This window comes from Musa acuminata, chromosome BXJ2-7 (genome assembly GCF_036884655.1).
Source record: "Musa acuminata AAA Group cultivar baxijiao chromosome BXJ2-7, Cavendish_Baxijiao_AAA, whole genome shotgun sequence".
NCBI lineage: Eukaryota > Viridiplantae > Streptophyta > Magnoliopsida > Zingiberales > Musaceae > Musa > Musa acuminata.
Genome location: NC_088344.1, coordinates 8296846 through 8311889, shown reverse-complemented (window position 1 = coordinate 8311889; position 15044 = coordinate 8296846). Strand labels below are relative to the sequence as shown.

At 39.5% G+C, this 15044-nt stretch overlaps 3 protein-coding genes across 14 annotated transcripts; 2 read left to right on the top strand and 1 right to left on the bottom strand.

The window, feature by feature from the left end:
- The first annotated feature begins 253 nt into the window (after nucleotides 1–253).
- On the top strand, nucleotides 254–732 carry LOC135617022 (signaling peptide TAXIMIN 2-like). The gene is made up of 2 exons (XM_065116881.1): nucleotides 254–404; nucleotides 505–732. Exons 1-2 carry the CDS (start codon nucleotides 307–309, stop codon nucleotides 626–628), a joined length of 222 nt encoding a protein of 73 aa, XP_064972953.1. The 5' UTR covers nucleotides 254–306; the 3' UTR covers nucleotides 629–732.
- A 116-nt stretch (nucleotides 733–848) lies between these two features.
- Nucleotides 849–7458, bottom strand: LOC135617021 (homeobox-DDT domain protein RLT2-like). Of its 2 annotated transcripts, none has more exons than XM_065116879.1 (5): nucleotides 6916–7458; nucleotides 6354–6833; nucleotides 2855–2931; nucleotides 2349–2636; nucleotides 849–1504 (listed from the first exon to the last, which is right to left on the bottom strand). In XM_065116879.1, exons 1-5 carry the CDS (start codon nucleotides 7025–7027, stop codon nucleotides 1109–1111), a joined length of 1353 nt encoding a protein of 450 aa, XP_064972951.1. In that variant the 5' UTR covers nucleotides 7028–7458; the 3' UTR covers nucleotides 849–1108. The 2 variants fall into 2 exon arrangements, with proteins under 2 accessions (XP_064972951.1, XP_064972952.1); XM_065116880.1 differs by having other exon boundaries at nucleotides 2855–2922.
- Nucleotides 7459–8823: 1365 nt separating this feature from the next.
- Nucleotides 8824–14981, top strand: LOC135583109 (auxin response factor 15-like). Of its 11 annotated transcripts, none has more exons than XR_010488587.1 (12): nucleotides 8824–9821; nucleotides 9904–9960; nucleotides 10283–10465; nucleotides 10595–10679; nucleotides 11521–11611; nucleotides 11690–11845; nucleotides 12484–12603; nucleotides 12682–12757; nucleotides 13522–13684; nucleotides 13775–14473; nucleotides 14558–14651; nucleotides 14776–14981. XR_010488587.1 is itself a non-coding variant. In XM_065116872.1 (12 exons), the coding sequence occupies exons 1-11, from the start codon at nucleotides 9537–9539 to the stop codon at nucleotides 14600–14602; spliced, it is 1983 nt and encodes a 660-aa protein (XP_064972944.1). In that variant the 5' UTR covers nucleotides 8824–9536; the 3' UTR covers nucleotides 14603–14651; nucleotides 14776–14981. The 11 variants fall into 11 exon arrangements, 4 of the variants coding, with proteins under 4 accessions (XP_064972944.1, XP_064972943.1, XP_064972946.1 ...); XR_010488586.1 differs by having other exon boundaries at nucleotides 14757–14981; XR_010488581.1 differs by having other exon boundaries at nucleotides 14535–14677.
- The last annotated feature ends 63 nt before the right edge of the window (nucleotides 14982–15044 follow it).

Sequence of the window (15044 nt, the reverse complement as noted above, 5' to 3'; positions counted from 1 at the left end):
TCGATCAGCTTCGCGTGGAGTCGCGAAGCAGGTAGGTGAAGCGGGTTGGAAAAGGCGTAGTTGCCAATTAAGCATGTGATCCAGAGCTGCGTCCTAGTTGCACGAATTATAAAGTCAATCTCGGCGGCACATGCCCCACTCCACTCGCCCGTTGGCCAAGTCAACGACTCAGAGTAAGGGACGGCATGGTCAACGAAAATTCATCTCTTCCCGGGGCACTTTCGTCAATTCATACACCAGAAGTTAACAAGAACCGACCCCTCGCGAGAGGGGGCGGAGAAGAGAAAGCAGAGGAGACGCCAAGGCATGGACGACTGCAGGCCTCTTGGGTTCCTGATAGGGTTGCCCTTCGCCGTCCTCGCCTTGGCCCTGTCCCTCGTCGGCGCTGTTGTGTGGTTACTCGGGTCAGCCTCCACCTCACCTCTCTTCCTCCCGTTCCATGAATCTCTTCCGAGTCATCGATGATGGCGGCGTGACAACACTTCCTCTTCTTCTGCAATGCAGGACAATCCTCGGTTGCCTGTGCCCTTGCTGCATCTGCTTCTCTGGTCTGGCCAATCTGGCGATGGCGCTCATCAAGATGCCGGTCAACGTCATCAGATGGTTCGTCCGACAGATCCCCTGTTGAGGATTTACGTACGCTTTGGGTCTTCCTTGTGGCTCTGTTTTAGAATCTTATGGCATGATACATACTTCGATTGCTGCAGCATTTTTGCTTCTTCTTTTGTTGAATGCGTTACAGTGTTCATGTTTGGAGAAGCAGTAAATATAATAGTGGATTGAAAGAAATCAAACAATGAAATTCTATTGTTTAACAATTCATCATCTGTTTCATCACACGCAAAATCTTGAAACAATGAAGAGTGATATCAGAAACAGCATCATCAAGTTCAAAGAACAGTAATCATGCCAATGTATTATTACACTAGTGTTACAGTATATGCCTCCATGTAGCAAATGGGGTGAAGCATCTTTCAATCTCATTGTTCTCTGCATCCTTGTCTGTGTTCTCCTCTTCATCATCCTTGTAAACCCTGTCTGCCATCTCCTCATCATTCCCATGTCTTTCTTTCTGCCCATTCTGATGCATTCCTCTTCATCATCAGCATCAATTTACGTCCATGGATTTGCTATCTGTACAATCTTTCTCAACATCAACATTAACTACTTCCATGGGTTTGCCGTCCACACGACCACCAACATTTTTAGAAGCCTCATCACATCCACTACTCAAAGTTGAATTAGTTCCACTTGACATAGATGGGGTAGTGCCAGTATAATCCATAATATAAACAATCTGGCCTTCTTTTTCACTCCACTTAGCGACCAGAGGCCTGCGACTATGATCAACATTGCTAAAATAGCCTGTTTGTCGCGCATCTACTGATGTAGTTTCTGATCTCTCCTGGGACTTTTGGTTTACTTCCTCTGATGTTGCCGCAGCAGTTCTTGCATGATCAAGCTGCTGGTTTTCATTGACACCATATGATCCTGATGGATGTACCTGCATAGGGATAATGATGAGATCTCCCTACCAAGGTCCAATATCTAGATGGAAATTATTTATCATTGTGATAACAATTCTCCGATGCAACCACCAGAAAGTACAAATAAAGAGGCTCCACTAAACTATACATAACTAGTTTAAGATGTCATGAGAGATTAATAAGTCGTGTTCAGAGCACTGGAAGTAGACTACAGAAAAAAATTAGCAGTTTTTTTTTCTTGGTTTTATAAAAATTAGCAGTTGATGATGAACCTGAAGCACTGCAAGTAAAATTAAGAAGACAGCTATCCGCTGATGATAGAAAGATTTTTATCATTGTGCATATCCTGATGCCCTTTTGAATGTTCGATTTTGTGCTTAACTTTGACCGATCGATCCATATTTTACATGCAACATTAGATACCAAAGATTAGGTTTGTATCAAAGTTCAAGAATAAACTTAGGGTACTCAATTCACAGTCCTTCCCCTTTCTAATAAAAAAGCTTTGTGAGGAACATATGAGATCAAGATGACTATTAGAGAATCAAATACAAGGATTAATTCACCCTTTTTGTGTATGCATCATGATCCATTCCAATCAGTACCCATTAACTGCTCTGTAATCATGGGACCGTGAGATTGATTTTGCAGTTAAAGTAATCAAAGGCAAAGTAAATATTTAATTAAGAACTAAAACAATCCTTTTTAATATATCTTATAGGTAACTTCTTCCTTAACCAGTTTATAATATTGTATTCCTTGGCTAACCTTTCTTCTAAAATAAATGCTGCTGAAGTAACCACTACATTAGGGGCAATGTATCAAAACTTTCGGTAAAATTATTCACAAAAATCTAGATACCTGTGTTTTCTCTGTTTTATAATAACTGTCATCTTGAAAAACCACCTTACTAGATGAAGGAAACAGATTTGCCTGTTCCGCATCTGGAGTAACAGCATGACAATCATCAGACACATTATGTGAAGTATTAACTGAAGACTTGGGAACACCAGTCTGGTTGACATCTTCAGACTTCTGCAGCCAGCTTGGTTGAATCGGAAAAAACTGGAATTCACGCACTGCCTTTGGAGCCTCAGCTTCAAGTGCATGAACATCACCATACTCCAACCTAAGCATGAATGCTGGTTCCTGCAAAATCCAACTCACTGATGAGAAGAAGCAATTTGTTAATGGACAAAAAAACCCTTGGAAAAGGTAGGATTTAAATGCCTTTATAAACTTAACTTTTTTTTAATGCTAACAAGACAGGTTGGAAGCTACAGTAAGGTGCTTCAAGTGTGCCAAAATATCGTCATATTTAAGTAGCCAAAAGAACATAAGTATGACCAAGCTTAGAGAAAGAAGACCTTCACTGACTCCAACTTTGGTTGCTCAATTTCTTTGCCATCATAAGGATGTGAAGCTCGCTTTTGTTCTGCATTTACTATCAAAACGATCAATATTTAGCAGCAAATCTCCATGAACAAATAAATCAAGAAAAGCTCAAACTCTACATCAAGTTGATCAAGGTAATAAATATAAAATTAATTGCCTATCTTCATATAGTGGTTGAAGGAAAATCAATCATGGTTATTTATGCAATAACATAACAATTCAATTTCAAATCTCATATTTTCCTTAAGTGCCCACATTAATTTTTTTTCCCTTAAATCATAAAAAAGTTACCAAGCTGTTTACCAGCCCAAATTTTCATTGGAGCAGCCAAATCACACAGCCATATCATCTGAACACCTGATGTTCAGATGTGCTCTTGGAATAGCTAATAACATGGTTGTTTGCAAGGATTGCAGACTAGTGCATCGATACATCAAAGAAAGCTCCATCATGAACAATCATAATATATGTAACTGTAGTTGCCAAAACAGCAAAGACATGGAAGTCCAAAAATTTCAGGTGCAAAAATTTCCCAAAAATCACAAATTGTATGCATGGAAGGAAGAAAAAAATGCTTTTATACCTATCTGTACTGGTTTCAAGCAAAACATGCAAAACCAACAAGACCATTTCTGAATCTTATCCTTTGTTTTGGCTCAAAATCCAGCCAAAACTTCGAACATGGGATCCCTTACCCCACCCTACCTAGTTTACTCAGTTCTTAATCCAGATCTGGAATCTTGACAAGTTTTTCATCAGGACTAGCTTTTGTTAAGATTTCACCTCAGAAAATGCACCTTCAAATTCAGAATGCCCACAAGTCAGCCACTAGCCAAAACTATCTGTCTAGCCTCCCCACTTGTCTTTCCAAATTAGGTTCTCTCTGCTGTGCCTTCTGTGGTTATTATTCTGCCTTACAACCACAATCTATGTTCCCCATACAAAATCACTATACTTTTGCATCATGTATTATTCTGGTACACGACTCCAAAATTCCATAGCTTCAAATTCAAAATTATCACTGTCTTTCAGTTTTATAGCAATGGAGAAACTAGACAAATAAAAAAAGACATTTTTTGGCTCTAAGAACCATTCATGAAAGGCTCACAACAAAGTACTCACTAAGCATAAGAAAGAAAATATGAATCCATAAATTTCAAGTCATTTGCCTCAATTATTTTTGGATCAGTTTTATGCATAACAAATTAACTTAGTAAAGAGCAAATTGTCTCACATAATATTATAAGTGAATTAAGTAGCTAGAATGTACCACAACACACTGTAATGAACCAATTAACGCTACTCCCACATACCATGAGTCAATCTGAGTGCCATAGCCTATATCTAACAGTGACACCCATACCACAACCTATAACATCTCTAGTCTGACCACTTCTGAAAAGCTTTTAAATTTTAATTCGTATTTTGTTCAAATGAACTGGAGATTCCAAGCATTTTGTTTGCTGGTTGGAAAATGAAATAGGGGTGCAGAACTTTAGGTCAAGTCATGATATGTTAAAATTTAATCATTAACTGATTTATATGATTTTGACTTTTTCGAACTTACAAGAACAGTTCTCATAGATTTCTCCAATCACCACGGAATAGATATTTTTCTTATATTTGACTTCATATTTTAGTGCTCTTTGTCAAGGTATAACAATAACTCATAAGTGCTTACCACAATGGACTGCACTCGATTTTCTACTATTAGCAACATAATTTTCATTAAAGTTGAATAGAGATATGATATATTATGTTAATTTTTTTTAGGACAATCTCCAAATAAAAATAGAATCATGAAATTCTTCTGCATGGCATCATATCATTTTAATATGTTTTCCTTAATCTTAATGCTTCTTAGAGGCTTTTAACTTTCAAAATATATTATGCAACTACTTTAGTGTATATCATCCATCAATCATCCTATATGACACATATGTAGTTAATATCAAATTTGTATCTGTTTCCAACTAAGCAAGCCTAGTAAATGCAAATCCACATCTGATCATATCAACTGGCACTATCTATAACTGTAACTAATAATTTATTATCTATAACTGGCACAGTTTATCATATCATATCTCTTGTAGTTTGAGAACACTAAGGCAACACGTGGACTAGGGATGGTTAATGTACGTCGCCTTACCCACTTTAGCTATTATTTTTCATTAGTCCACTCAATTGGTCCTTCTATTACATTAGTCAGGAGGATCTCACTAATAATTGGATTACACTAGTTATGAGAGCATCATGTGGAACTGCAAGGAAATGACAATGAATATGGAAAATAAAGTCCCACTAATAATTGGATTTGCGTGATCACACTATTGTTATTGACTAGATCAAGGTTTTGAATAATGTTCCGATGCTGTTATCGGCCATGGGCCAAACTGGTACATTACTGAAATATCGAATGGTATACCGACTTGTATCATCGGATATCACAAAAAAATTTTATAAATAGTATAGATGAAGGGTAATGAACTGCATGCATTGTTATTGGTACACATCGATCAATACATATTCATTAGATCGATAAATTAATCATAAGTTTGATTTACTTTGGATTGACCCATGAAAATTTGTTGCCAACACCTTGAAAGAAGCAGTATGCATAAACAATGTGCATGCCAATGTGCAACTTATTTGCATGTTGAAATTTGGTAATAATAACTTTGGTAATAACTAGCATACTATGTGAAACTTATGTGTCATAATGTTGGATGACATGTCCCAATTTCCTCTATGAAGCCCACAATTAACATCTTATGTAATGTTTCATATTTATTTTCTTCAACTTATGAACAGTTTCAAGTTAGATACAACACATGCTCATGCTCCTTAAGCCATACTATGGTAACAATTGATCAATTTGTTTGACATAATAGCATAAGACAGTCTCCCAAGTTAGTAACAGTGTCATTACAGTTACTGTATTCTAGATTATGCTTTTGGGCCACCATTTAAATATGTTCATTAAAGTAACCAATAAACCAGTTCCAATCAGAATATCAAGCTGTCTTATCTGAAATACATAGCTTCATGAAAGTACATAACAAAATCCATTAGGAACATTTAGATGTCAAACCAAACATCAAGATTTTACAAATAAATTGTCTCTAGTATCATATTTTTTAAATATCTCATTGTGCGAAAGATTAAAAAAAGTGCATTATGCACCACACAAAATGCGATAACAGAACCTAAGCAAAATGCAGCTTCAGACAAACTCTTATTGCATTGTCATACCAGCATCATGGTTAATGGTGCTATGTTAGCATTTTTCAACATCTATAATCTCTCATTATATCAACAGAAAATTATTACCATGAATAATCAGACAATTCAGAAGAGTTCTTTTTATAACCATGGATTATCACCACATGATAGATTGTGTAAGTTGTTTCTATATGCGTCTAATAAAGAGGAAATTCATTTTTCTCGATAGAATGGTAAGAATTATAATACCTGAAGCGAACCCAAAAGCTCCAGGAGGCAAAGCATCAAACTCAGTACCGAGGATCGGCCCATCAGCTCTTAAAGGATGCCCAAGCTTATTCTCAACATGTGTGATCATCCATTGTAACTCTTGGGACACTGGCAACAACTGTGACTGTGTCGCCAGTGGCACACATGGCAGGATCGGAACCAATCCAGGATTCACTGTGTACTGTCCTGCAGGCCTCATCATCGGCAAGGTCTCCGCTGAGTATACCGAGCCATTCGGTGCTGGCCCTGCTCTTGCAACTGTAACAGGTGACATGCTTGAGGTCCTGTCTGGATTGAATTCCCATAGGGTACCATGGCGATCTCTCCTGGGTGTGTTCGTCCGGGGTCCATGCTTGTCCAAGAACCTCCGGTTCCCAAACCAGTACTGGACTTGCGTGTACTCCAGCCCGGTCCTTCTAGCCAAATCCTCCTTCATCAATGCGGATGGATTCGACTCCACTACACGAATCCATCCAAGAGATGATCAAAGTGTTCAAGAAACACACACCAAAAGATCAATTTTTTGAAAGACGTAACGAACCTGCAAAAGCTTCCTCGAGGATCTGGACCTGAGATGGACTCTTCATTTGCCTCTTCACCGTCAATCCGACAGCAGGAGGCCTCTTAACGTTGCTCCCCTCTCCATGCTCCATCTCTTACCGTTGCGCGGCGATCAACGGAGCAAAAAGGTGAGGCCTTTCTGGGTGGAAAAGGGGCAAGGACAGACGGAGAGCAGCGGCAGCGGCCTTCCTTCGGCGAGATTCATGCACGCACAACACGAGGAAAGGATGGAAGGAAGCGGGCAGGGGTTTGGGCTGCGGAAGCCAAGAAAAGGTGAAGAAGGGGGCGAACGAGGAGGTGCGCGTCATAATTAGCTGGGGTACGGGGACGATAACAACAAAGATAAGCACGACGACGAGTGGCGCGAGAGGGGAAGTCGGCGAAGAAGGTAATTAATGCAGTGGAAGGAGGAGGAGGAGCGCATGGATTGGATCGAAGAGCAAAAGGAAGGCTTTTCGAATGGGGTTTTGGAGGTAATGGGAGAGACAAGAACGGAGGTCGGCAGAGGGAGAAAGGGGAGGGTGTTTCAGTTTAATTGGGAAAGAGAGGGGTAATTTAGGAAGAAGATATGATTTCTTTTTATGGATAAGAATTAAATGTTGGCTTCAGATTTATTGTAGTATGACATTTGGAATCACCATAAAAATTATTATGACTTTTAATTTATTTCCTTATGATGCACATCAAAAGTAATCTGCTTATGTATGTCATTGTAGAACATTGACTGCATTACTGGGAAATTAATATTTCCATATCAACATCAAGACTTTTACTGGTTGTGTTATGTAAGACATTGCAACATCAACCATCCATCCTAGACTGCCTTTTGCTTCGGAAGAGGGAGTTAGGTTGAGTTGAAGCATGTTACCTATCATATTGTCACGGACTTAGTTGGTTTTGCCTAAATTGTACGGCATCCTTACGTATCCGTCCGCAAAGATAAACCTCCCCGAAGCTCTCATTGTCCCTTAGTACCAACAAAGAAGAGAACGTGTTAGAGATATAACTCAACTTAAGTTGTCATGTTCTTTATTTAAGAAATAAATAAATTTTATTAACCACACTTAAAATACTCATCATCTAATTTATTTAAGAAAATAAGCAAATGATATCAACCACACCTAAAATACATATCCATCCAGGTTAAGATTTTAATGCTTGATAACACATAGATGATTATTGACACCTTAGTTCTATGTGGTTGACATGTCATCAAAGGTGCAAAGTTGACTTAATCAACTATTATCTCATATCTTTTGGACAAAAATAATTATAACTTCTAGAAATTTATAAAAATTTCTTTTTATAAATATTTGTTTAAAAAATTTATTTTATGGGAATAAAATAAATTTATTTTAATAGAATATATATATATATATATATATATATATATATATATATATATATATATATATATATATATATATATATATATATATATATATATATATATATATATATATATATATATATATATATATATATATATATATATATATATATATATATATATTAGAGACCAATTCCCTTAAGATGTCACAATGTCACTCCTACGCTACGAAGGAACACGAAGACGAGCGTTTAGGAGTCGGGAGGCCGCCGGCAACGGCTCACGCGTCTTGTCGTCTGATCCTGCCCCAGTGCGTTCCAGCATCAGACAGCCGCTGATTCCCTCTTCAATCCATGAGGAGAACCACAGATCGATTGTAAACCCACCACCAGCAGCAACAGCGACCCACCAACCAGGGTGTTAGGGGATAAGGTAACATTCCGTCAAACACGTTACACGCGTACGCTCTTTTCGTCTCTTCTGTTCTCCTCTCGCTACTAATCTTATGCTTTTTTAGCTCAAAATCATAAAGCAAAGTTCCATCAAACACATTAGACGCGTGCCTCTTCGCTTCCCTCGTTTTCTTCTTCTCGCTGCTAATCTGCAGCTTTTGCGGCTAAAAATCATAATGTAGCATTCCGTCGAACAGATGACACGCGGACACTTCTTTTCTCCTGTTCGCTCTGTTAAACATGCAACTTTTACAGCTCAAAACCACAGCCCAATCCGCTTTTTCCACCATGTCACTGGTGGCAGCAGGAACAACGGGAACAGAACAAAACACAAACTACGTAGACAAGGGGAGATAGGCAGCAGCTTGCAGCAGGATTGAAGGGGGGCAATGGAGCAGAGGTTCCGGTGCAGTTCTGCGTCTGTAGCAGGCCGCTTTTGACCTCTGCTTTTGGCAAAGCTGATGTTTTTATAGGAAGAGAGTGATAGAGGAAGAGAGACATAAAAGAACGCCACAGACCAAGAAGTAGACGACGACACGATGAGTAAAGGCTCCGTCTGCTTTCTGGCAAAGCTGATGTGTTTATAGGAAGAGGGAGACAGAGGAAGAGGCATAAAACAACGCCACGGACCAAGAAGAAGACGACGACACGAGGGGCAAAGGCTCCCTGAACGCTGCTTTGCTGCCTCCACAGTCCCAGCAGCTGCCTCTTGCTTTAATCCTTTCTTCCTTTCATTTTTATGCCCCGCCGCTTCCGCCTTCGGCTTCCCTTCCCTTCCTTGCGTCTCTCGCCTCCTGGTTCGTTTGGTCGGAAAAGATCATGGGGATCGATCTGAACATCATCGAGGAAGAGGAGGAGGAGGAGGAAGAAGAGAGGAAGGTGGCTGTGGCCGCTTGTTGTGGTGGAAGGGGGTCGGTGTGTATGGAGCTGTGGCACGCCTGTGCCGGGCCGCAGATATGGCTGCCTAGGAAGGGAAGCTTGGTGGTCTACTTCCCGCAGGGGCACCTCGAGCAGCTTGGAGCGGCCGGCTGCGGCGGTGGCCTTGTCGCGCCCCGCGATGTGCCTCCCCATGTTCTCTGTAGGGTGTTGGATGTCAAACTTCGAGTCCGTTCCTTGACCGTCCTATTTCTTGGCTCTCTTTCTCCAGAACCGAAAAAAGAACTTTTTTATTCAGTAGCTTTTGCAGGCGGAGGAGGAGACGGATGAGGTTTATGCTCAACTCTATCTGGTTGCCGAGAACAAGGTTAGGGTTCTTATGATGCAGAAATGAATCTCCTTCCATCTTATGGAAGTTCATGTCTTCCTGTCTATTGAGCTCTGTGTCTCATGGTCTAATTCTAATCTCGTAATCCCTTCCGAAGAAAAAAGATTAAACTTTTGGTATAATGAACATTAGCATCTGTTTTCTTTCCAAGAAATGATCACATTTTCTGTCATGTTGATGTATATTGTTAGTAGGATCTTTTATGTCTGGATGCATCAGGTGTCCGACCCCAAAGTGTACAAGGTTTTTTGTATATTTTCATGATATATTCTCTTTATAAGTATGACACTTTCTGACTCAGGAATTGGAGCAACAGCTGCAAGATGACGAGGCTGGAGAAAAAAGGCAAGTGGAGGAGAGTGATGATTTTAGCAAGGCCTTTACCACGCACATGTTTTGTAAGACCCTGACTGCTTCCGACACAAGCAGCCATGGAGGCTTCTCTATCCCTCGCCGAGCTGCTGAGGACTGTTTCCCTCCCCTGGTAAGTGCGCGAGATTCTTGCCATCAAATCAGTGTGTGAAAGATACGAACCTACTGTGGAAATTGGTACTAACAACCATCTTCTAGCTGTCTGTTTCATATGGGTGTGACTACCATATTTTTGGCCTAGGATTATAAGCAGCCAAGGCCATCACAAGAGCTTGCTGCTAAGGACTTGCATGGCACTGAATGGAGATTCCGACATATCTACAGGGGTATGTTGATGAAATACATTTAGGTTACTATCTATTGCTAGAAAATTGAGCTAATGCCAATATGTACCACTTTGTAAATTCTCAAAACTAAAAAAATGAAGATATCCAAATTACAAGATATCTCTCTTTTAAGAGCTTCAATTGAATGATTTGAAATCCAAACAGTCCCTTCTTAATTAATTTAAGTTTTAACAGTGAACATTTTCGATCTAATTAGCACACATATGAGCGGTGATATTGGTTCTTTGAACCGACTGATCAAGATTCAAGTTATTAAAACAATCTCTATGCTTTTTTCTAAGAGTAAGCTTGCATATTTGGACCCTCCTTGGATCCTGCATTGGCAAGGGTTGTGCAAGCTAATCAATTATTTGGTAGTTAATTGTATTTTTTTCAGTGGCTATATTTTTCATTTTTAGACTTTAAAGTGCAACCTTAAGTGTAGTCTCTTTTGTTACATGTGGTTTATGTTTGACCTGCAATATATATGTGATCATTTGATATGTTATGATGTTAAGTGTTAACCATTGCGATTCCATCTTAGGTGGTCAGAAATGATTTTTTAGAAAATAGAAGGATTCTTCTATTTTCTAAAAAATCATGCTTATTAGCCTCCTATTTTCTAATAATTGAACTCTTGGAATCTTTCAAAGATCTCCCTTTGATTATTCAAGTATCCTCATAATGAAATGTGATCTTTACATCCTTATTCAATTCCATTGGTTGCTTTTGTAATCATTTCTTTCTTGTCTCATATGTCCGGTTTCATCTCAATGAATGAGTGTGAGATTCTATATATAGTTAGATATACCTGAGAAATTAATTTCTGCATTTTGTCTAGGACAACCTCGTAGGCATTTGCTAACAACAGGATGGAGTGCATTTATTAACAAGAAAAAGCTGGTCTCCGGGGATTCTGTGCTCTTTCTCCGGTATGCATATCTGAGGTGTGCAGCTGATTAACCTACTTGAAACATTTTCTCCTGCTCATAGTGTTTTCTTCAATTTAGGGGCAATGATGGGGAGCTTAGGTTGGGTATACGGAGGTCTGATCAACTGACGAGAGTCATTCATTCTCCTTTTAATAAAAAAAATCTTGGCATACTCACTGATCTAGCCAATGCTGTGTCTGCAAGAATGGTTTTCTGCATTAATTACAACCCGAGGTATGTTTGTATAGTGTTAACATTGAATCTATCTTGGTGCCTTGGGAGTATATGTTTCTTGAGATTGCAGAAGTTGTATTTAAACCACCAATGCTTAGATATGCAGGGTATGAGGTTTTGAAAATAACTCCTACAAGTTAATGTCATTTGACTACTCTCAATCTAGAAATAGACAGTTGACAATATTAATTCAATGAGATCTGTAGTGGCAAAAAGTCTTGCTTGTTTATGTAACATCTTTTGTCAGCTTTTTCCCGAAAGCCTCACTGAATTTATTTAGCTCAACTTATATAGTTACTTGATTATTGAAAGCATCATATGGTTGGCATGTAGTTCATAAGATGTTAGGTTAGTGAACACCATGGGGATTGAAGACCTCATGATGGAATCACAGTTATTTTTTGAGGAAGATTTTACTTGCCATAGCTTCACTCAGCATGAAACTATGCAAATTTTTTCAGTTACCTGTGCTTGTAATGCTAGTAAACTGTGGATTCTCGGTTATATGTCACTCAATTTGACTCTCAGTAGATGCAATACTAACTTTGACTAGAGTCAGTTAGCATCACGAATTATTAAGGTAATGCGACTCTCGTGCCATCTCCAGTTAAAGTTGCACTAAGTTGGGAACCTTGCAGGGACGGCAAATCAGAGTTCATCATTCCCTATTGGAAGTTCACAAAGAGCTTTAATCATTCATTTTCTATTGGAACAAGGTTTAAAATGATAATTGACTGTGAATATGCTGCAGACAGAAGGTCAGAATCAACTTATTTTGGTAGAACATTAGCTCTTGATTGGTCCCTTAAATAAAAGTTGTGGATATGTATTAACAGGTGCACAGGATTGATAACTGGGACTGGTGAGCTGGACCCTCTTAGGTGGCCCGGATCAAAATGGAAATGTCTTTTGGTATGTCATAATATTTATGTTGCTTCGTATATTTTACTGCACCATCTTAGGTGTTACTCCCTTAGATCCTTATTTGGTTTCGGTTCTTAATGGCTAATTGCTAGAACTGACATTGAAGTTAGAGTGTATTTCTGATAAACAAATTAAATGCAACTTTGGAGGGGGAGCGAGATATTGAGCTACTATAAAGGGGTATGACTATACATTTTCCTGAAAAGTAAATGCAGAAAAACTTGCACATTGTTTCAGTGGTGGACATCTCCAGTCATATCATAATCTTCGATGGTGGGTAGGAACAAAATTCTGACAACTGCTCCTTGGATCACGCTAGCAGTTGCCAATGCAGCAATTAGCTGGTGTCATTTTGGCAAAATGAGTATGGACAGTTCATTTTTGTTCACCTTTTTGGCATCTGACATTCCTTGTTCAAATTAATGAAAGTTTTACGACTGAAATCTTGTAAAGCTTATAGTTATCCATAAGATAGTGCATTATTCCATTATCTGATGGTGTGATACAAATAACACACACAAATTTTAATTAATTTATCTCTTACCTCTGGTTTAGTTTCCTATTTACATCTACTGAACATTTAAACTTACAAAGTTATCTGTTCGAACTTGATGCTAAATGTCTGTGCTCAGCCAGAACTGATTCACCATACAGTGAATCCAGTAAAGCTATTGGTTTTCATAGTACGAATAGAATCAATAATTATGCCAGCAAACAATTTCTGTTCTTAATTATTGTGCTTATACTGGCAGGTGAGATGGGATGATGAGGTGGATATAACTAGTGATAACAGGGTATCTCCTTGGGATATCGAGCCAACAGATTCAATTTCACTGTCATATGTTCCACCAACAACTGGTCCAAAGAGAACCAAAAAATTTCATCCTTGGGACCATCTGGATCATCCAATTCCAAGTAAGTTCTTAGTTGTATACTGGGATTTCATTTCTCTGTCGAGGAACTCTTCTTTTAGTCATATAGTAATCTCCCTTGCCTCCACCGCAGATGGAGTTGCATATCCTGACTTGGGGGAATCTGCAAGGTTCCTCGAGGTCTTGCAAGGTCAAGAAGTTATGGGTTCGAGAACCCTTTATGAGGGTGTTGACATATCAAACACCGATATTAGAAACAATGTTGGAATTCCAGTTGGTCATTTTAACTTCCCCGACAAGGGATTTGGAGAATCTGTACCACTCGGCAAGGTCTTGCAAGGTCAAGAATTATATCCAACGGTGCCCACATTTCAAAGTACTCCGATGAATGCTTTGCCAGAAAGCGGTGCTAGGCTCTTAAGTCGCTTGCTCGGCATAGGAAGCAGTTGGGCAAGATCATTTCAGGATTCCAGCTTCCTTGGGAAATCGACTCCAACTTCTGTTCCAATGTTTCCGCAAGAAAGTGCACAGTTTTCACACCCTGGTGCAGTTTCCACCACAGATGAGCATGACAAGAGCTCGTTTGGCACAGAGAAACAAATGCCTTGTGTTCCCTGTAACATGGTAGATGAGTTTGTTAGGGGACATTATAGTTCAGCAGATCCAAAGAATGATGAGAATGCTCTTCCTCGTGGTATCAAAAGCTGTAGGCTTTTTGGATTCAGTCTGACCGAGACGATCCCAGCAGCAAATATAAGTGCAGGTTCGGTGACCGACATGCATTATGAAGAATCGGAATCGCCGTTGGGGTCTCGGAAGGCAAGCTCTGCAGGTGAGCCCTGTTGCCTCTTCTCTGAATTCTTTCTGCGAGGTGAATCATGTTAGTCATGCAGGCAGGGCTGTTGATCACCTGAAGCTGGGGCCTCGTGATGATCTGATGCTTCAACTGGGAGCTGTTTGACATGGAGGGCGGAGACTGGACATGGTGGAGCATCTCTCGTCACTTAGTGGTTGGTCAACTGCGCTCTCTACAACTGTAATAACTACATTAAACTTCTGCCTTGTCAAATTCCACAACATTGCCTCATGGCATTTTTGATATGTAATACCATTAGGGTGGTGGAAATTTCACAGGATGATCAAATCTGATCCCTCCAAGACGATGACTCGAGCCACGACTTTAGTCCCCATAAGCAGAGTTCTCCATGACTGAAGTCATGACTCGAGTAGGGGCTCGTCGCAGCCATCGAAGGTATTTGATTCTCATGGCACTTTTAACTGTAAGCGTGAATCATGCTTCATTCTATTCTTAATCTTATCTCTCACATAACATATTCCTAGACGTTGACTCAACTCACACGTCAATCCCGATGGTTGCCGTGTGTTATTCACCGTTGGTTGAT